Source organism: Notechis scutatus, chromosome 7, assembly GCF_049901735.1.
Source record: "Notechis scutatus isolate UNSWTSFEM ecotype Mainland chromosome 7, rNotScu1.2, whole genome shotgun sequence".
NCBI lineage: Eukaryota > Metazoa > Chordata > Lepidosauria > Squamata > Elapidae > Notechis > Notechis scutatus.
In genome coordinates, this window is record NC_142015.1 from 110,843 (window position 1) to 129,408 (window position 18,566).

At 47.3% G+C, this 18,566-nt stretch overlaps 2 protein-coding genes and 1 long non-coding RNA gene across 14 annotated transcripts in view; 1 reads left to right on the top strand and 2 right to left on the bottom strand.

Moving 5' to 3' along the window:
• The first annotated feature begins 55 nt into the window (after positions 1-55).
• MTHFD2 (methylenetetrahydrofolate dehydrogenase (NADP+ dependent) 2, methenyltetrahydrofolate cyclohydrolase) lies at positions 56-7,097 on the top strand. The gene is made up of 8 exons (XM_026684774.2): positions 56-405; positions 1,425-1,609; positions 2,238-2,360; positions 2,637-2,789; positions 3,437-3,544; positions 4,238-4,330; positions 4,580-4,705; positions 6,348-7,097. The coding sequence occupies exons 1-8, from the start codon at positions 185-187 to the stop codon at positions 6,485-6,487; spliced, it is 1,149 nt and encodes a 382-aa protein (XP_026540559.2). The 5' UTR covers positions 56-184; the 3' UTR covers positions 6,488-7,097.
• Positions 6,095-7,727, bottom strand: LOC148130000 (uncharacterized). Its single transcript, XR_015750331.1, has 2 exons — positions 7,099-7,727; positions 6,095-6,531 (listed from the first exon to the last, which is right to left on the bottom strand). It is a non-coding gene; the product is annotated as an uncharacterized LOC148130000 (long non-coding RNA).
• A 452-nt stretch (positions 7,728-8,179) lies between these two features.
• The window catches only part of SLC4A5 (solute carrier family 4 member 5), a 58,068-nt gene continuing 47,681 nt past the window's right edge, over positions 8,180-18,566 (bottom strand). For 9 of the 12 annotated variants that reach the window (XM_087969841.1, XM_087969837.1, XM_087969840.1 and 6 more), the window contains 6 exons: positions 17,938-18,010; positions 17,436-17,504; positions 15,337-15,510; positions 13,581-13,763; positions 10,468-10,535; positions 8,180-9,378 (listed from right to left, as the gene is read on the bottom strand). In XM_087969841.1, the coding sequence (XP_087825967.1) occupies positions 9,210-9,378; positions 10,468-10,535; positions 13,581-13,763; positions 15,337-15,510; positions 17,436-17,504; positions 17,938-18,010 (736 nt within the window). In that variant the 3' untranslated portion in view covers positions 8,180-9,209. Of the gene's footprint in view, positions 9,379-10,467; positions 10,536-12,006; positions 12,086-13,580; positions 13,764-15,336; positions 15,511-17,435; positions 17,505-17,871; positions 18,011-18,566 lie in introns of those variants that run through there. The other 3 variants (XM_087969843.1, XM_087969839.1, XM_087969846.1) reach the window with 3 other exon arrangements.

An 18,566-nucleotide genomic window follows, 5' to 3' on the forward strand; every position in this document is an offset into this window, starting at 1 on the left:
AGTCTACCCTTCAGGCTCAGGCACAGGCCACGCGGGCCAATGAGCGCAGCGCCTGCCCTGCTTCGCAAATCGGAATTCACGGCAGCCGCCTCGGCCCGTCGGTTGCGTCAGTTTTTCCCTCCGCCAATCGCCGAGTGCTTCGCTGCGGTCATCGCCTGCGCAAGAGCCGCCTCCGTCTCAGCCAATGGCGCCGCGCGGGCGGGGCCGGAGTTTTTATAAGGCGCGCTTCGAGGGCGCCGCCCGCCTTCAGTCTCCAGCTCTCCGCAACGATTGTACGGCTATGGCGCCTCTGGGTTACCCGCACTTGCTCCTCCGAGCTTCGGCCCGCGCCGCTTGGGGAGGCAGGGGCTGCGGCTGCCGACACCTGCCGCGGCCTGCGCGTCGGTTGCACCTGACGGCCCCCAGGTAAGCGAGGGGACGGGATAGGGGCTCCGCTGTGGGAGCCTCCGAAGCCGGCCGCTCCCGCTCCCTCAGCGGCTGCCTCTCGGGGAGGGCCGAGCCGTACTGGGCTGGCGGAGGACGAGGCCCCCCAGTGGCCACTCGCCGCGCTGCAGGCTGATGAAATCTTGCGGGCCGCTTGCGTCGGCCGCCCCTGGAGCGCTTGGCGGATCCCCTGCCGCGCAGAGTCCTCCTGCCCACGGCTGGCTCGGGCCGATGGGCGCTGCAGGGCAGCCGCGTTCGCTGCCGGGGCTGCGCGCCTCGCCTCGGATCCCCCGCCCGAGCCGGGAAATCGCTCGTAGGATGCCGCATTGAGAACCGGGTTGCTAGTTTGGAGCGCCTTATCCTGAAGGCCCCCCGAAGCAGGAGGCGCGCAGCCCGCCGGCCGCCTTGCCAGCTTCCTTGCCCGGGGAGCCGCCTGGCTCGGGTGTGCTTTTTGGCCACGCGAGAAAGCAGTTCGCCCTCCCGAGTAACGGGCCCCAGGAAAGGCAGCCCCGGCCTTCAGAAGTGCCTGCCTTGCCCAGCCGCGAGCGGCTCGGCTTAACAGGGCAGTCCTCGGGTGGCGGAAGCCGGAGGCGCTTTTGGGAACCTCAGGAGGAGAGCAAAGCTCCCGGGTGGCGTTTGTAGAGAGAACCCGCCGAGGCTAGAAAGGAGGAGAGAAAGCCAAGAGGAAGGGCAGGAGAAACCAAGCACTGCAGCCGCCCACCCGGAGGCCAACCCTCCCTGGGCCATCCACACTCCACAGGCTGGGGAAGGGGGCACCTGGCACTGGGGGAGGGAGGGTTCTGGGCGCCGGGCTCTGGGCAGCCGCTCCTTGCGGCTGAGATGCTGCTCCTGCTGCTCCTGCTGCGTGTGGCCTCCTCCTCCTCCTCCGTGTTTGTCAGCTGGGGACGGTGGGTGGGCGGGCAGGTGTGCACAAATGGTCTGGGTTGCTTAGGGAGACCGAGGCTCAATTCTGGGATGGCTGAGGAGCTCCTCCTTTGCAGGAATGAAGCCGTAGTCATTTCTGGACAGAAGTTGGCCCGGCAGATTAGGCGAGAAGCCTGCCACGAAGTGGAACAATGGGTTGCCGCTGGCCACAAAAGGCCCCATCTCAGCGTGGTTCTAGTGGGAGAAAATCCTGCCAGCCACTCCTATGTGCTGAACAAGACCCGGGCAGCCGCTGATGTGGGTGAGTTTGCCTGAGCCGATGTTCCCAGCTGGCTGTCAGGAGCAGGGTGGCCGTCTGCCTCCTCTCTGGCCTCCTGCCAGGCAGTGCTGTGGGACTGTCCATCAGAGCAAGGAAGGGTGGGGTTGCCTTTTGAAGGTTCGTCTGTCCCCTCCCTCCTCTTGGAGACGGCCGGCTGCTGCAGCCTCCTGTCTGAGTCAGCCAGAGTAACGTGCAGACAGTGCAAGCCCAGATCATAAAAAAACCAAATGCAGCATGAATCTCAACTGAAGAGAATCGCCAGCTTTGGCACTGGCAAGCCTGCCCATACCAAAGTCCCAGGACGGGGACACCGAATTTAGCCATTGGGTAGGAAATCCCAGGCTCTCGAATGTTTCATGGCGGGTGAGGATGGGATCTTGCAGGAGGGTTTGTCATTCCCAGCTGCTTTCTGGGTTGCTCCTGCAACCGGTAAATGTGGTCGCAGCAGCCAGGACTGCAGTCCCAAAGCAGGGCCTGGAGCAGCTGCTGAGAGGTGTCCCTGAACTGCATGTTGTCAGCCTCTTCTATTCTGGGCCGCCACATCAACTGGCATGTGGAGAGGCCGTTTCGAGTAACTTCCATCTCCTTGTATTGCATTGGTTCCTTGCAGGAATTAGTAGTGAGACAATCCTGAAACCGGCCTCTGTCACAGAAGAGGAACTGCTTGATTTGATTGTCAAATTAAATCACGATGCCAATGTCGATGGCTTGCTTGTGCAGCTTCCTTTGCCAGGTGAGCAAATCCTGGGCTTTTGGGGGGAGATTTGTATCAGACATTCCTGATCTTTGGAATGTACCAAGTGGAACTGTAATGCGGTGAAGCAACCCGTCACTTTTGAGTTTTGCAAGGCCAGTCAGTCACGCTCTGCAGTAACCTTCTTTCAGACGAATTCCTATCATCCGGCAACACTTTGCAATCTTGCCAGTCAGTAATTCCCCTTGCTCTTTGCCCCGTTTTGTGATAAGGCATGTGAAATCCGTCACACGGAGAGTCTCCCCTTTCTTGCAGAGCATATCGATGAGCGAAAGATCTGCAATGCGGTGAACCCTGAAAAGGACGTGGATGGGTTCCATGTGGTGAACGTAGGCCGCATGTGCCTGGACCAGTATTCCATGTTGCCTGCCACACCTTGGGGTGTGTGGGAAATCATCAAGAGGACAGGTAGGAACGGGGCACCTGTCCTGTGGCACAGGGGTTAGGGTGTACACTACTGCAGGGACTGGCTGCCCAGAGCCAGGAGCTCCACCCTCACCAGCTCAAGGTGGATTCAGCCCTCCGTGCTTCCGAGGTTGGTAAAATGAAGACCCAGATTGTTGGGGGTAACATGCTGACCCTATAGACTGCTCAGAGACTGCCGTCAAGCACTATAGAGAGCAGTCCTCGACTTATAGCAGTTTGCTTAGTGACAGTTGAAAGTTGCAGTGGCACTGAAAAAGTGACTTCTGACCATTCTTCGCCCTTCTGACTGTTGCAGCATCCCCACATGGTTTGCATTTGGACGCTTGACCACTGACTCATACTTAGGAGGCCCACAGAGTCCTGGACTCCTTTTTCAACAAGCAAAGTCGATGGCAAAGCCAGATTCACTTAACAACCATGTTACTAATTTAACAACTGCAGTGATTCAAATGTGGCAAGAAAAGATTTAAAATGGGGCAAAACTCACTTAACAAAATTCCCACTTAGCCACATAAATTCTCAGCTCAATTGTGATTGTAAGCTGAGGACCTCCAGCACACGAGTCTAAATGCTTTTGCTGTCCTGTTGATGGTGACGTTCCCTGAGGGCTTTTGTGTACTTTGTTGCAGGGATCCCGACCCTGGGCAAGAACGTGGTGGTGGCTGGGCGATCCAAGAACGTGGGCATGCCCATCGCAATGCTTCTCCATACGGACGGGCGGCATGAACGCCCAGGAGGTGAGGGTCACAATGAGTTAATACTGCATAGCTTTGGAGGGAATGTTGAGATTTGTGCGTCCTCATTGAGGCACACGGAGGCACTTTTCAGGAGGAGGTGAGATGGCCAACGCGCCAGCTTGCAGCCTCAAGGTCAAAGCAGGCAGGCAGGCAGGCAGCAGTGAGTTGTGTCTGGGTTGTCCAAGATGCTGGGTTCTTGGAATCCAGAGTCTTCTGAACTGGCGGGTCAATGTGAATGGCCAGTAGGGGAAGCACACTGCCATCTCTGCGGGAGCTGCTTCCTCCAGGCTGCAGCCCAGCCACTTTTGATACCTTGGGGTCAGTTGTCTTCACAGAACTGTACAAACCTTGTTTCCTTCGGTAAAACCCACAAGGTCCCTCAACTGTAGCCTGGTCTGAGGGACTTTCTGTTAAAAGCTAGATTGCTTAGTCCAGAGTTGTTTTCAGCAGGACAGAATTGATGGTTCTTTCAACCCAAACCATCCCAGATCTTGATCCTAGCATCTATTCTGGTGCCACTGCTATTCACTGGGATGCAGGAATTTAGCAAGTTGTTTGCAAAACTTTCAGGCTCTGGTAAACATGAGCTTCATTCATTTCTGCTTTGTATGGCTATGTAATGGGTCCAGAGTAAATTGTTCTAACATTACTATTGTTGTTTATCATATTTTTATCATATTTTATTATTTTTAGGAGACGCAACCGTAACAATTTCTCACCGCTACACTCCAAAAGAGCAGCTCAAACAGCACACAATCCTTGCTGACATTGTGGTTGCAGCCGCAGGTAAGATCTTGAGCGACTTGTTTGGAAAAGAAAGTTGAAAGAAGAACCTCCTGAGGGCAAGATGTTGACCCCCAACCAAGGGACAGTGTTAGGAAACCCTCTGCAGGGGCACTTCTGCATTCTGGAGTGGGGGGGGCTTCTCAAACCAAAGGCCTGGCCATGGATCTCTGTTTTCTGTCTTCCTGTCAGCTAGGGTGAACTAAGCAAACCATAGTAGGTTTTTTTTTAATATTAACTACTGTTTTTCAGGCATTCCCAATCTGATTACAGCTGATATGATCAAAGAAGGAGCTGCTGTCATTGATGTTGGCATAAACAGAATCCAGGATCCTGTCACTGCCAAGCCAAAACTTGTTGGAGATGTGGATTTTGAAGGTAGGCCATTGATATGTAAGATCTAAATCCCTTCTTGGTAGGATCTGTAGCTGCATTCTGATTAGGGAGTCCAATTTCAGCTACCGGAGCTATAACATAACTTGCTTCTACGTGCCCACTCTATTGCAGAAGGTAATTTTTTTTGTTTTGAACAAGTTAGGAAGCTAATCTTTGGACAACTTTTCCAAATGGCAGGAAATGAAGTTGGTGGCAATGTAGCTAACTAGTAAATACTTCGTCCCCAGAGCTTGTACTTCTTCCCTGTAACTTTATACTGCATCTCTCTCTGGGAAAAGCTTTTGGTGGGTTAGGGGATTTGGAAAGTTGTGGCTTTCTGTATGTGATCTTATTTCAGTAATTCAAAGTCAATTGTTCAGAAAATGAGAGCGTATCATCTGGAGCCTGATCTTGAGTTTCTGTACAGTTAACAAGAGTTGGAGGCCTTTGTGAAAAGGAGGCGGGCAGGCGCAGGAGGATGTTCTATGAAGGGGGAACTAGTTACGAGACACGGGAGTTTCTTGCAGTTAAGAAATTCAATACAATGCAATGCAATTCAGTGGTGAGAAAAGTAAGATTTTACAGAGGCAAGAAAAACTAAATGCAGTAATAAAGAATATGAGGTACTTGGCACAACAGCAGTGAGAACCTCTGAGAGGTTCTAGGAATCGTAGCGGACAACCACTTCAGTATAAGCCAGCAGTGTGCTGCAGTTATCAAAAGCCCCAGTGTAATCCTAGGCTGCACTGTTGGAGGGATAATGTCACAATCATATGAAGTACAGCTTTATACTGCACTGATAAGGACATACTTGGAATACTGCATCCCCTTTTGGTCACCATGACATGAGAAAGATGTTGAAACTCTAGAAAGAGTGCAAAGAAGAACAACAAAGATGATCAGGGGACTGGAGACTAAAGCAAAGAACAGACTCCTCGAGAACACTAAACATCTCCACAGACCGTTCTCATCCTGGACATTCATATTTCGAACTGTTACCATCAGGGAGGTGTTATAGGTGTCTTAAAATGAGGACTAATAGACTGAGAAACAGTTTCTTTTCCAAGGCAGTAATTGTCTTGAATCAAACAGTGCATTTGTGATTATTTATTATTATTATTGTTGTTGTTGTTGTTTGTTATTAAAAACTTTGTAGTGTGATTGTGATTGTGGTGTTTGGGGCACTGTGCTGGAGTAGCTTTCAAATTTCATTGTATTTGTTGAATGCAATGACAATAAAGGTATTCTATTCTATGCTGAATCATTGCAAGACCTGGGTGCGTCTGGTCTAACAAAGAGAAGGACTCATGATAGCAGTCTTCCAATATTTGAGTGGCTATCACAAGGAGGGATCAATTTATTCTCCAAAGCATTTGAAGGCAGGACAAGTAGTAATAGTTCTAGGCTGGATCTCTCTTTAATAATCTAAGGATAAATTGACAATGAGAACAATTAACCAGTGAAACAGCTACCCTCCAGACATTGTGGGTGCTCCATCACGGAGGTTTTAAGAAGAGATTGGATATTTGTCTGGCTGCTGCTTGAGGGAGAGGTTAGACTAGAAGCCCTTCAAGGTCCCTTCCAACTGTTACTCTTAGATCTGTCATCTAAATGCTGCATTTCTTCTTTCTTTCCCCCTTTTCAGGAGTCAAGCAGAAAGCCAGTTACATCACACCAGTCCCTGGTGGGGTCGGCCCCATGACGGTTGCTATGCTCATGAAAAACACAATTATTGCTGCCAAGAAAATGCTCAGAGCCCAGCATCTTGAAACTTTCAGTGCTTGATGATGGACTTCTTGTGGCCAAAAATGACATTCCAGATTGCCTCCCTAGAAGCAATGCAGTATTTATTTATTTGATGAAATGTTTTGGTCAGCTGCTCTGCAATATTTATATAAAGCAATTTTCCTCCAAGGCAGAGTAGCTCCTGCCAGTCATATACATGATTCCTACTTTTAAACTGCTATTCTGAAATGCAGAAAATGAGAACACAACTTGAGTGAGAAAGTTGAATCTTCACTCTTCAGGCAGCCTGAAAGAATAACAAAGGGCCAAAAATGTGTTTTATAGTATGCTAATGTTTTAGCATATGCTTGAACTGACTAAGCTTGGCTGAACCCAGGATATAAGTTATTTGTTAGGATTATAATGCAGCTAATCTGGAGTCAAAAGTTACTATTTTCTACAAAGCCATATTTATATTTAATAATGCCGAGCAAAGCAGTTAATAGCCTGTTCAATACTCAATTTTTTCCTGTTTTAAAGGAAGAATTGGCTTGAAAGCTAGATAAACCAAATAAGGTGAGCTCTCCATGCTTATTCCAATTTGCTTTGTGTTTATCTGAGCAAGTAGTAATATTGCAGGATGTATCTGAATAAAAATAATTGTTACTTACTTGTAAAGTCTTGAGTTCCATCCTATATTTTGTCAGACTGAATTTAGCTGTGGCATGGCTGGCAGTCTGGGAGAAAGTGTCAGCTTTTTCTGTCCGACAGTGCAGGTTCCCTCTGCCGCGAGGGTAATCCTCCCCTGGATGGATTAAAGATACGCTTTGATCTTATGCAGCTGCCCAACCCAGTGTAGGGATATTCCAGTCCATGCGTCTGGGAAGCATCCGGGCTGAAGAAGGCTGCAGCAGTGAATAAGACGCCCTGTCACATGCCACGCCGACTGCTGCTCTGGTAACCAGGAATAAGGAACATGTATCTATCCAGGGGCTGCAGAACCAGCTGTGCGTTTCCTTGTGGCCAAATTAATGGATTTTTCTGCCATCCTGGGATTGGCAGAAAAGTGTGCCAGCATAATTTGTTGTCCCCTTCCCAAAACCAGGCAATATTTGCCTCCTTGTGGGAGTTTCAGGATAGAAACTGCTGGATTCTTTTCAGTGATCTCCTTTGAACAAGTGACTCCAGGGTTCCTTTTGTCCTGCACCCTTTGGCTTCACTGGCTGCAGAAACGAAATTTTCTTTTGTCTGGCTTGATTTTTTTTTTTATGGAAACCTGGGCTGTCAATTGGTGCAGAGATGGTACATGCAGCTTTGTCCTCCCTCAGGTGTCCCACCGAATGTTATGTTGAGGTGGCTGTTTGTGCAGCCCCTCAGCAGCTCAACCCAAAGTGGGCATTGGTGGCAAGATCTGGAACGCTGGTACTGTTTCTCTGTTTAGTACACTTGCTTCACTGATCCTTGCTCCAGCACATCCCTGTGTTGAGAACACTTATGTGCATGGAAGACCAACCTCCAAAGGAAAATAAGTTTGATTAAATATGTTGATATTGATTCTTAGTAATTACATAGTATGTTCTAGTCTTTCTCTAGTATTATCTTATTTAATCTAGAAATCTCTTAGTGGTGCATTCATTGCTGTTGCGATTGAATCCATTCACTTGCTGCTTGTCCTCTCTACAAAAGCTTTAGGATTCAAGGGTTCACATTTGGTAATTTGAGCTGGTCGTTTGTGCCTCAGTGAGAACTGAATGATTTGTTCAAGTTGTTTATTTTCCTTGCTATCATAGTCTTCTCAAGAGTCTTAACATCATCTAAAAGTATCAATGTTTTATCTATCCCACTTCTTCAAAGTCCAACATTTGCTTTCATGCTATGTCATAAGAAAAATACATATCTTCACATTTATTAAAAGCTGTAATTGGGGTTCATTCGGTTTCCTCATAAGATTATAGTGCCAGCTGTTTTGCCACTAATGCTGTGTTGTCATTATGGTGGCAAGGATGGTCACCATGGTGTCAATGCAGTAAGTTTCTACTGGGTGATAGATGGCTTGTCATCAGGCCCATTTTGAAAAAGAGTGAAATAGGGTTTTGGTTAAAGAGGACAGCAACAGTAAAGTTACATTTTCTTTCCTGGTTTAGATTTTGCCCCATAGGTAACTGCCCCACTGAGGCATTCAGAGAGTGTGGGATGGAAAACCAGCCCAATGTTTTCAACACAGCTGGGGTGTTTTTGGTTTTTTTGGTTTTTGTTTCAGAAAAGCACAGATCAATTCTTCCATCCATTTGGTGGGAGTGGATGAATGGAATGGGAGTGTTCCACCCATTTTCTCAAATTGGAGCTTGGGATTGACACCTGCTTGGTTACTTAAAAATTTAGGTTTAGTCAAAAGGCGCCTGCAAAAGAAGTGAGAAATCAGAGGGGAGATTTTTATGGCTTCTTGGATTAAATGCTCATCTACTTGTTCAACTGAATTCCAGTCTATTGCAACACAAAAGTTCAACTTGCTAACAAATGCCGGAAACATCTCATCACAATGTTCAACAAGTATGCAATCTGATAAGCTAAAATTGTTTTCAGTCTAAGGAATTCCTGTGCCCTCATAGACTTGCGTCCTGGACTACCTTTCCCACAACGTCTGAGAAGAAGTCTCTGGATTCCTCACTGCTTAAGTTGCACAACTCGTCTAATAACGTTTGTGTCCAATTCTTAAGTGGTGGATAAGGCCCAGGAAGGCCCAGTGACTTCTGGATCTATAATGGGGGAAGGCATGTGGAGACTAAAGGGTAGTTTCACTGCCCATGTCCTGTGGGTGATGTCTCTCGGCGTCGGTATCTTCATAATTGGATCCCATTTCTATCTTCACCTGGGGTATGGTACAGACAGGGCTTCGAGAATAGCTAAAGGCAGGAGAAGATGGGCAGGAAATCTTCAAATGAAGTGTAATACTGCAAGAAAGGCAAATAAATTGGAATTAGGAATCTATCTTAGTCAAGAAGCTGCAGTCAAGCAATTAAGATCAATACTATTTCTTTGCCCTTTATTTCTCTCTAACCTGTCAAGCAAAGATGGTGCCACAGCATAGGAATTAAAGCATTTTCTCTCAGTGCCTGAATACCCTGTTTCTCCAGCAATACGGCCTCCCCCAATAGGAAGTCCCAGCATGTTTTATAGGCATGAAATGAAATTAAGCCCCTCCCCCCAAATTAAGGCCTATATTAAAACATGCGAAATGGGGGGGAATGGTGGGGGGGGGCTTGCCATTAGGAAGTACTTTTGTTGCACACCCGGATATGGTGCTGCCTGCGTTGACCCCAATACGAAGTGCCCCACCAAAGCCGAGGTCAACATCCAAGCCGTCGCTGCCCGCCCGAAGATGTAGGGGGGGGGAATTAAGTCACCCCCGAAAAGACGGCCTAGCCATTTTTTCAGGGCTCAAAAAAAAATAAGACCCGGCCTTATTATATGAGAAACACGGTAGAGTAAGCAATTTTCCCAGTCGGGTCCAGAACTTTCCAAATTAATTTTAAATTCCACTTTACTCTGGGACAGTGTAGTAGGACATTTCTCATCACTTTCTTGCTATTTATATTATACTATCATGTTTCCACTTTTCCTAATGTTCTCAATCTCTCCTTAAGAAAAACAGTGTGGTGTAGTAATTAAAGGTACCAGGGTGGAAACCAGGAACCTGTGAATCCTACTCTTGCTTTGTAAGTATCTATAAGTAATAACTAAAGACAATATTGTTGATAGTTTTTAGCATCCTTCTGCTTCTGCTAAGAAAAGGAAGAAAGATTCATAAATGTAAGATTCAAAGTCTCAGTTTGACAATCATTGCTGAGTCAAAACTTCAAAAAATGTTTGAATCCCTCTAGGTTAGTAATTTAAGAACCCCCATTTTAAGCTAAACATAGTTGACAAACGACATAACTGATTGCTTTTACTGTAAATTTTTTAATACCTACAAACCTCTTGGTAAATTTGAGAGTTGTAAAATTAAAACCAATGCAAACTCAGTGAAATCCATTGATTACCTGTGATCTGGATCAGAATCGTTAGGGGAGGAATCAGAATGCAAAGCTCCAGCTGGAAGCTTCTTCTCCTGGAGAGAAACATAAGATGCACGTGAAGCTGTTCCAAGGCAAGGAAGAACAAAACGGTCAGGGAAGAGATGAGATAAGAAGAAAAGAGAAGGCTGAAAAAGGCAAAACCACTTTGCCACAAACTTCCTTTTCCTGGATCCTCTCTGTCACTCAGAAGGAAGATTTGAAGGGAAAGGAAATTAATCCGTGGCTGCACAAAAGCTTACATCAACCAAGGCCATGCCCAAAGCCTGGAAAATCAGCAGCCCGAGACACTCAGGAGGTGATGATGTCTTGAAAGGGGAAAGACAGCAAGGATTGAAACACAGGGGAACAGCTGCATAACTCTCGGGCTCAGTCCAATCTTTTGAGCTTTCTTCCTTTCATTAACTGGCCTAGGGCACATCCACTTGAATGTTCTCATTAGGGGCCGTACTGGAACAGCTGGAACCAGCAGCATCTGCATCAAACTGCAGTGCTGCCAAAATGACAACATGCAATGAAACAAACACCTGGTACAAACACATAAATTGGCACATTTTTGAATGCCTTTGACCAGAGGGTCTTTAGTTTTCAACTCTCCCATGGTTTTCCCTAAGATTTGTGTGACTCATCATTGGGTAGAAGTTTTCAATATTTGAACCTGATTGGAAGGTGTATCACACAAAGGATTTACAGGAACCTGCATCAGGGGTGGGATTCTACCACTTCGCACCTATTCGCTAGAATCGGTTGTTAACATTCTAAGCAGTTTGGAGAACCGGTTGTTGGAAGAAATTACTGGCCTAATCCTGTAAGGAAGGCAGGAAGGAAACATTCTGGTGTTGCTTACAGAAACTGCCTCTCCGTTAACCCTTATTACATTCTTGGCAGGACTAGACTTCCTGTCTCAGGAATGTCTCTGGAGTTTTCTTCTCTTCCTTTGCTGGTACTTAAAGTTAAAAGTTACAATGTCACTGAAAAAAGTGACTTATGACCATTTTTCACACTTACGCATCATCCCCACAGTCATGAGAGGCCAGGCGAGGAGATGCGTGTCTCGATGTGAGTGATATTGAGTTGGCCACACCCAGCCAATAACATGACCCCCAAGCCATGTCCACCCAGTCACATGACCAAGTCACACCCATCACTTAACCCATGATGTTAAATTTTTTGAATCCCACCCCTGACCTGCATGCTGCCAACCCATTAGAAAACATATTGGAATAGGTTAGTTCTAGTATTGCTCTAAATCATATGTCACATAGAAGCAAGTTAGGGTTAAGGTTATGAATAAACATCAACTACCAACTAGCTGAGTTAGTAATAAAGAATGCAGCCTTTGGGGGCCAAATGCATCAGTGAATATATCTGCAGGAGAGTCTCCAAGCCAGCACAGTTTGACTCTGGTTCCATGATTCTTGTGTGGAGAAGAAATTTCCCGAATTTGTTAATGGTTGTGTTAGCAGTTAATTTAGCATCTTGGTAAAACTTGAGTGTCTTACTTACTGGACATACAATGGCTACTGTTTGGGGGTTGAGGCAAGGCAGGTTCCCGTGGGACTGCTATAGTAGAGGGAAACCTGGGCTGGGGAAAAAGAAAGGGGAAAAGACAATGATCAACTCCGTGGACGGGCAGATTCACATTGGGCCAGGTCCTTGGCTTCAGAAGCAGAGGCCAAGATTGGTAGGCCAAGTGGAAAGATGAGTATGCAGTTGCCTAGTCCAAATACTTTCTGGAATGAATTCAAGGATTGCATGATTTAAGCTATTTTATCCGGTATGTGAGTACCACACACTTAATAAAAATATTCATTATGAATACATGAAAATGATACAGTAATTGCTAAATAAAGTGAAAGGTAATGTCTCCTTTGAGTCAGAATGGGTGGGTCCATCTTGTTTTCTGCTAAGAATTTTGTTGTGGCTTTCTTCCAGGACTTCCCCCCCACCCCTGATTTTCTTGTGGTCTCTTTTCCAAATGCTAACCAGGATTGACCCTCCTTAGCATTTTCAAGATTAGCTGAAGGGGGTTGCATGCCACTGTCTTGCTCTGGCAAGTCAAAGTGCAGGGTAATTGCAAAAACAAATACCGGCGGCAGTTTCTTTGAAACAAATGCATTCTCCAAAACATTTAAAATGCAAACAGGGACATATAATCTTCACAGGAGAGAAGCAAGAAGTGGAATTTCAATTCCTTTTGCCAAGGCACCAGCCTGCTCACCCTTTTGGAATACTGTGAGGCACATTCCACCCTTCCTTTAGGACAGTGGCCCCCAACCTTTTTTGTGCCACGGCCCGGTACCGGCATCACAAAATGATCCGCGGCCCAGTACCGGCATCAGCACGCATGACAAGGCAAGGCGAGCCGAGCAACCGGCCAGCCAGCCGTCCCCCGCTTCTCCCCGCCACATTCAACTCCTCCTTTGTACCTTTTTTGTGCTTTCTTAATCTCTTCCGCCATCGGGATGGCTCTTTGTTCAAAGCCGCCGCCCCCCTTCGATGAAACTAAGGCGCGAGGATTCCTTCAGGACCCAAACACCGCTTTCCAACAGGAAAAGCTCACCCGGAAGCACTTTCTCGTCGAAACAAGATGGTGGCGCCCAGCAAACCGGCGGCCCGGTAGAAAATGATCCACGGACCGGTACCGGTCCGGGGCCCGGTGGTTGGGGACCCCTGCTTTAGGACACTCGTCTCCAGCCCCGGCGGGGGTGGAGGAGAGGAAATGGTTCCGTGGGAGGGGCCGGTGTGTGAGCCCGCAGCTCCATTTGCACGAGCGACAGGCACTCGTGCATGTGCATGGAGCCCCACTTGAGCACAAACGGAATGTCACGCACACCTGCAAGTGCCTGCCACTCGCGCACATAGAGCTGCACCTGAGCACTTGGCAGCTGCTTGCACGGCACAGTACCAGGTCACGGCCCAAGGGATGGGGACCCCTGCTCTGGGACTCAAAATGGCACAAATGTTCTGTCCCTCCGACACACTTCGCTTGCTGGGCAGGTTGGCAGTCTTTCTATTACCTGTAGATTGTACACCGTTGCCTAGAGTCACCCCCTCCCTCCCCAGGGTTTCTGACACACCTCATCCGGGTGCTCCTCCTCCTCCTCCTCCTCCTCCTCCTCAGGTCTTTGGCCTTTCTTTTTCTTTTCTTTCTTCTTGTCATCCACCTTCTCTTTTTCAGGAATAATGTTATCAATCCAAGCCAGATCGTGCTGGGAAAAGACAAAGTCCAACATCTTCCGGACTAAAATTAAGGCTAAAATCTGGAAACAACATAAAAATAAGTATCTAAGGTCACAAGAGTGAGCCATTTCGGCAAGTCCCTTGGCTAGGCTGCAGCCACTGAGTGCTGGAAAGGAAGGGATTGCGTGATGCACAGGAGAAAGGGCCAGATTTATTACACTCTATTCAAAATAAGACTTGAGTTGGCCCGGAAGAGGTTGGACTCTCCTGCGGCCACCACCCTTGCTTATGGTTACATCCCCATATCCAGTTCAAAGGATATGGGTGCTTTAGTCTTTCATTCTTAACAGGTTTCAGAAGAAGTTCATCCCCTGGTAGGCAGCTCAAAAGGAGCTTGACGCACCTTTTCTGGCTAAGAGGTTTTATGAAAAGGCACAGACTTTTCATGAGCTGCAGCTAATGATATCTAACAAATGGAGGAAATGGTTTTGTGTGAGCAGCAGGTGTGCATGCTCACACCCATACCTCCACTTGTGCAAGCAGCGGGCATTCACACGTGTGCATGAAGCTCCATTTGTGCAAGCAGTGGGTGTGCCCTCGCCTGCCACTTGCGCCACCAATTGATTGCGAACGGGCCGTGGGCCATTATCGGGCTACAGCCCAGGGTTGGGGACCCCTGCTCTGCAAGAAACCTGAGCTTTGCATTGCATCCCATTGCATCACCTCAGCCAGGCTCCTCTGCAAAAAAACAGGCAGGAAAGTTGGATGCTGCTGGGCCTGGAATTGGGTGAGGTCCCTTGGGGTTGCTGGAGGGGAAGTGGGCCTCGGCTTGCAGGCTGTAACTGCCCTCCATGTGCTGCTAACTTCTGCTGGCCAGCTTTGGAGCAGGCCAAGGCCCGGAGAACCTGGTGGGATTGCGGGAGGAGACGCTGCAGTCTCCCTGCAGTTGGCCAGGAAGCCGAAGAAGGGCAGGGCCATTTCAGCAGCTGTAACTTTGAAAGTTGGTGGCAAGTACCTTTTGGAGGATCTGTTGAAACTTTCAGTCGCTAAGCAACCGGTCGTAAGTTTAGGGTCACCTGTACTGGATGTTTATAAGCCATATTTTGTAAGCCTAATGATTTTTACAGATGGATCCTTAATGTGTCAAGAGTTTCTAAAGCGGGCTTTAGGGTCCACGCAGCCCATTGTTTGTCAGCCCTAAGGGCAGTCCTTCTGTCTGCAAAAGAGCTCTTGTTTTGTTTTGCTCTACTGTGTTTAATTGAGAGTGGGAGACCTTTAATCACTTCAGAAACATAACAGGTCCTGGACCAGGAGTGGAGAGAAGCAAGTTCTGGTCCTCCTTTAGGCCCACCGGGTGACGCTGGGCCAGTCCCTCCTCCTCAACCCCAGGGCTGGAGATGAAGGTGCCTTAGGCTTAGAGACCAAGTGGACTCTGAGCGGACTCAACTACAGACGCTGCCTTCCTCTTTCTCAGCCCTAGGCCAGGAAGTAGGACCAACCTGCCTTGGGTTAGCTGGCATCCACAACCTCCAATCCTGTGTCAGGCTGCTGCTGACCGATTGAAGAGTGGATCACCGCCAAAGAACACATTGTTTGGACCAAGGCTTGTAAGTGGCCCCAGAGCAAGTTTTGATATGATACGGAGGTGCCTACCATCACAGGGAAGATAATGGCTGCCACCGTGGATTTCAGGATCCAGAGAATGGCCAAGCAGATAATCTGAGTGGTAGTGAACAAATGGATTTTTCGAAGGGGCACATGACGCAGGTAGGCATAATCTGGTTGGTGCTTGGCCGGCATCAAGAAGAGTTTGCAGCGCTCCCAAAACTATTAAAAAAACAATGAAATATTAATACTGGTTGCCGGGAAAAGGCACTGAAAAGAGGTAGAAGCAGATGCTATTGCCAACTGCCTCTAAGAATGTGTATTAAAACAGGGTTTTTACCATAAATATCCCAAGGCTTAAAAAGTCAAGATGGCAGCCATATTAGTGCAACTGAGGTGTCTACCCACACAACACATATTAAAAAACACAGGCAGAACTTTGATTGTGCTCTCCATTGTTTTGCCATCTTGATCTTTTGCTCATATCCTGCTGAAATCCTGCTGATGGCTATCATTCTTTCTCTTAAGCAGATGATGCTAGAGCATAAACTTTTATAAGCCACTTACTTAGCACTCTCTGTTTTCTTAACATGTTGTGTGGAGTGTGTACCATAACATCCTTCTGGACTATGAGAGAGGTGGGGTTTATTAGCTGTGAGATTAGGGGAGGAGCCCTCTCATGCACACACAATGCGTAAGGTCAAAATCCTGGCATACTGATTCTGCATCCTGCCCACATCTCATCTGAATGGCTGACAAAGCTCCCTTCTCTAGTCACTCTGACTGTAGGACTTGCAACCAGCAGTGACTCCAAATGAGAAAAAGTCTCAGAGGTACATCTGATGTCTATGCTCCAAAAAATACTGGGAAAATAATCCAGTTTTTTCAAGGCTCATTTGTATTATTTAAATCTTTTCAGGTTGAATTTATAACCAGTTTTGGGATAGATAGAACTTTGTTTAATCTGCCGCCTGCCATACTTCCCTTCTCTTGGACCTCTTTTCAAATTCCAGTGTGGCTAACTATTGTATCTTCTGGAACATTTATAAACACTGGTTAGGTTCACAAATTGCACAAAACCATGTGTTTTGTTTCGGGGATATTGCAATATGTGAAATCAAGCCGTTTTAGTTATTTGTGAACTTAACAACTATTTCTTATTCAGTGAACTATGGTTTTAAAATCTCCAGTTTTGTGGAAAGTATGAATCTAGCCACTGTTTTATGCGGCTCTTAGATGGCATAATTTTTTTCTTGAAAAAGTAAATTGTGTCTTACATGAATGGTCTACTGGATGACTTTTTCTAAGGAAGACAGATATTGTTGTACTGATTATGTGTTTCAGTTAACTACGACTAGAGAAGTGCAAAACCCTCTGTGTAGCTTATCTGAACCCTCATTATTCAGAAACTAGGTTCAAAAGCAGAATGATGACTGGTGCCTGATGACAGGGTTCAACCTGTATTGTGCCCTTGTTATTTCCAGGTCCAGTTAAAAAGGGCTCTAGAGGAAACAGATCACCTGGACTTTTAGTTGTACACCTTTATCCCTGGCTGTCCAAGTCAGGCTGACAAGCCCTCCCCACCCCCACCCCCCCCTGTGTTGGAGGCTGTTCAGGCACAGGTGGAGCAGTGCAGGTTTCAGCTCAACTCTGACAAAGCTGAGTGGCTATGCGTTGGAGGGTCTTCCAGTTCTGGAGACCTCCCATCCTTAACTCTGGACTGGGCAACACTGCTCTGGCAGAAAGAGCTGGTAGACAAACTGGGGCTCTTCCTGGAGACTCATGGCTCCCAGTTGGAGAATAGGTGGCAGCCATGGCCAGGAGAGCCTGTTGCACCTGTTCCTGGATCATGAGAATCGGATCGCTCCTTGTAGAGAGCGTAGGCAATGTCCTTGAAGGGCAGAAGAAAAGGCTGCTACCATCGTGGTTAGATAAGCAGAACTTTACTCCTTCAGGATATTGGTTGGTTTCTTGAAAGGGGCATTCTTGCTCCCAGGGGTCCTTTCCAATTCTGTCTCACCCTCTTCCACCAGGCCTCATTAGAAAACAGGAAGAAGCCCAACCTGGCAAGGGGGCTCCTTCCTGGAAATGCAGTGGTGACCGACGGCACAAACGCAAAGCTCCAGCAGAAGCCCCTGTGTGCATACCTGAATGCCATTGAGTGAGGCCACTCCCATGTAGAGGAAGATCCCGTACAGCACTGGCATGGGGATATACTGCGGCAGAGGAAGCAAGCAGACAGGTAAAGGACACACACACACACACACACACACACACACACACACACATGGCTGAGTTGTCAAAGGTGAAGCTGCTTTTCAGAAATCAGCTACTTAAAAGTGCAATCAGATACAGGTAGTCTTTACTGACTGCCTGCCTCATTTAGTGACCGTTGGAAGTTACATGTTTGCTTAACAATCAAAGGAGAAGTGAGGTCATAAATCCATTGTGGTCACATGATTTCCACCTAGCAACCATGGCACTTACTGATCAAGCTGCCAATTCCAGTTGTAGTCACTAGCTAAGGACTATCTCTACTGCATAGAACGAATTTTATTTTGAATAAATAGCTATTAATCTTGCCTGTCATTTCAGATGGTGGTTTAAAATTTCTGGGCCATTTGCTAAGTCCACATCATGAGGCTTTACCTTGAGAATAGGTGCCAGGAAGACTGAAATCCCGGTCAGAATGAAGACAATGATCCCGGTGAGCCTCTGCTCCCTGTTCAAGATCAGAATAAAGAGATGGAATTCTGCCCTTGAATGCAATGCTTACATATTTCCCCAAGTTTAATGGCACTTTCCTGCATGCCTGATGCTGAAATACCAGACGTCCCAATATTCAGACATGGTGTTTGTTCCAGAGGAGCTGCAGAGTTCAGCCCCACAGAGCAGAAGGCTCTTCTCTAAACTGGAGCCTGGAGACAAGGAGGCTGTCATAAATGCCTCGGGGGGGGGGGATGGTGGGGGACAGGGGGGAGCCCCCTAGAGAGCGAAGGCAGTGAACGAAAGCATGGCTGGGCTCTGCCAGGCCTGGTGGTTTTCCTACCCTGGGGGTTAACAGAGATGACTCTGTCTGCCAGTATCTGTGGTTATGTTTATTAGTGATTAGCTTTAATTTTATGTTAGCTGTTCCAAGTTGTTGTGAGATGAATAGCTATATAAATTGATTTAAATAAATAGTTATTCTACCTTTTATAACTTTTAATAACTCATCTGCAAATGGACCTAATACTTCTGCCTCCTAGTTTCTTCACATAAATGACTGAAATTATGCC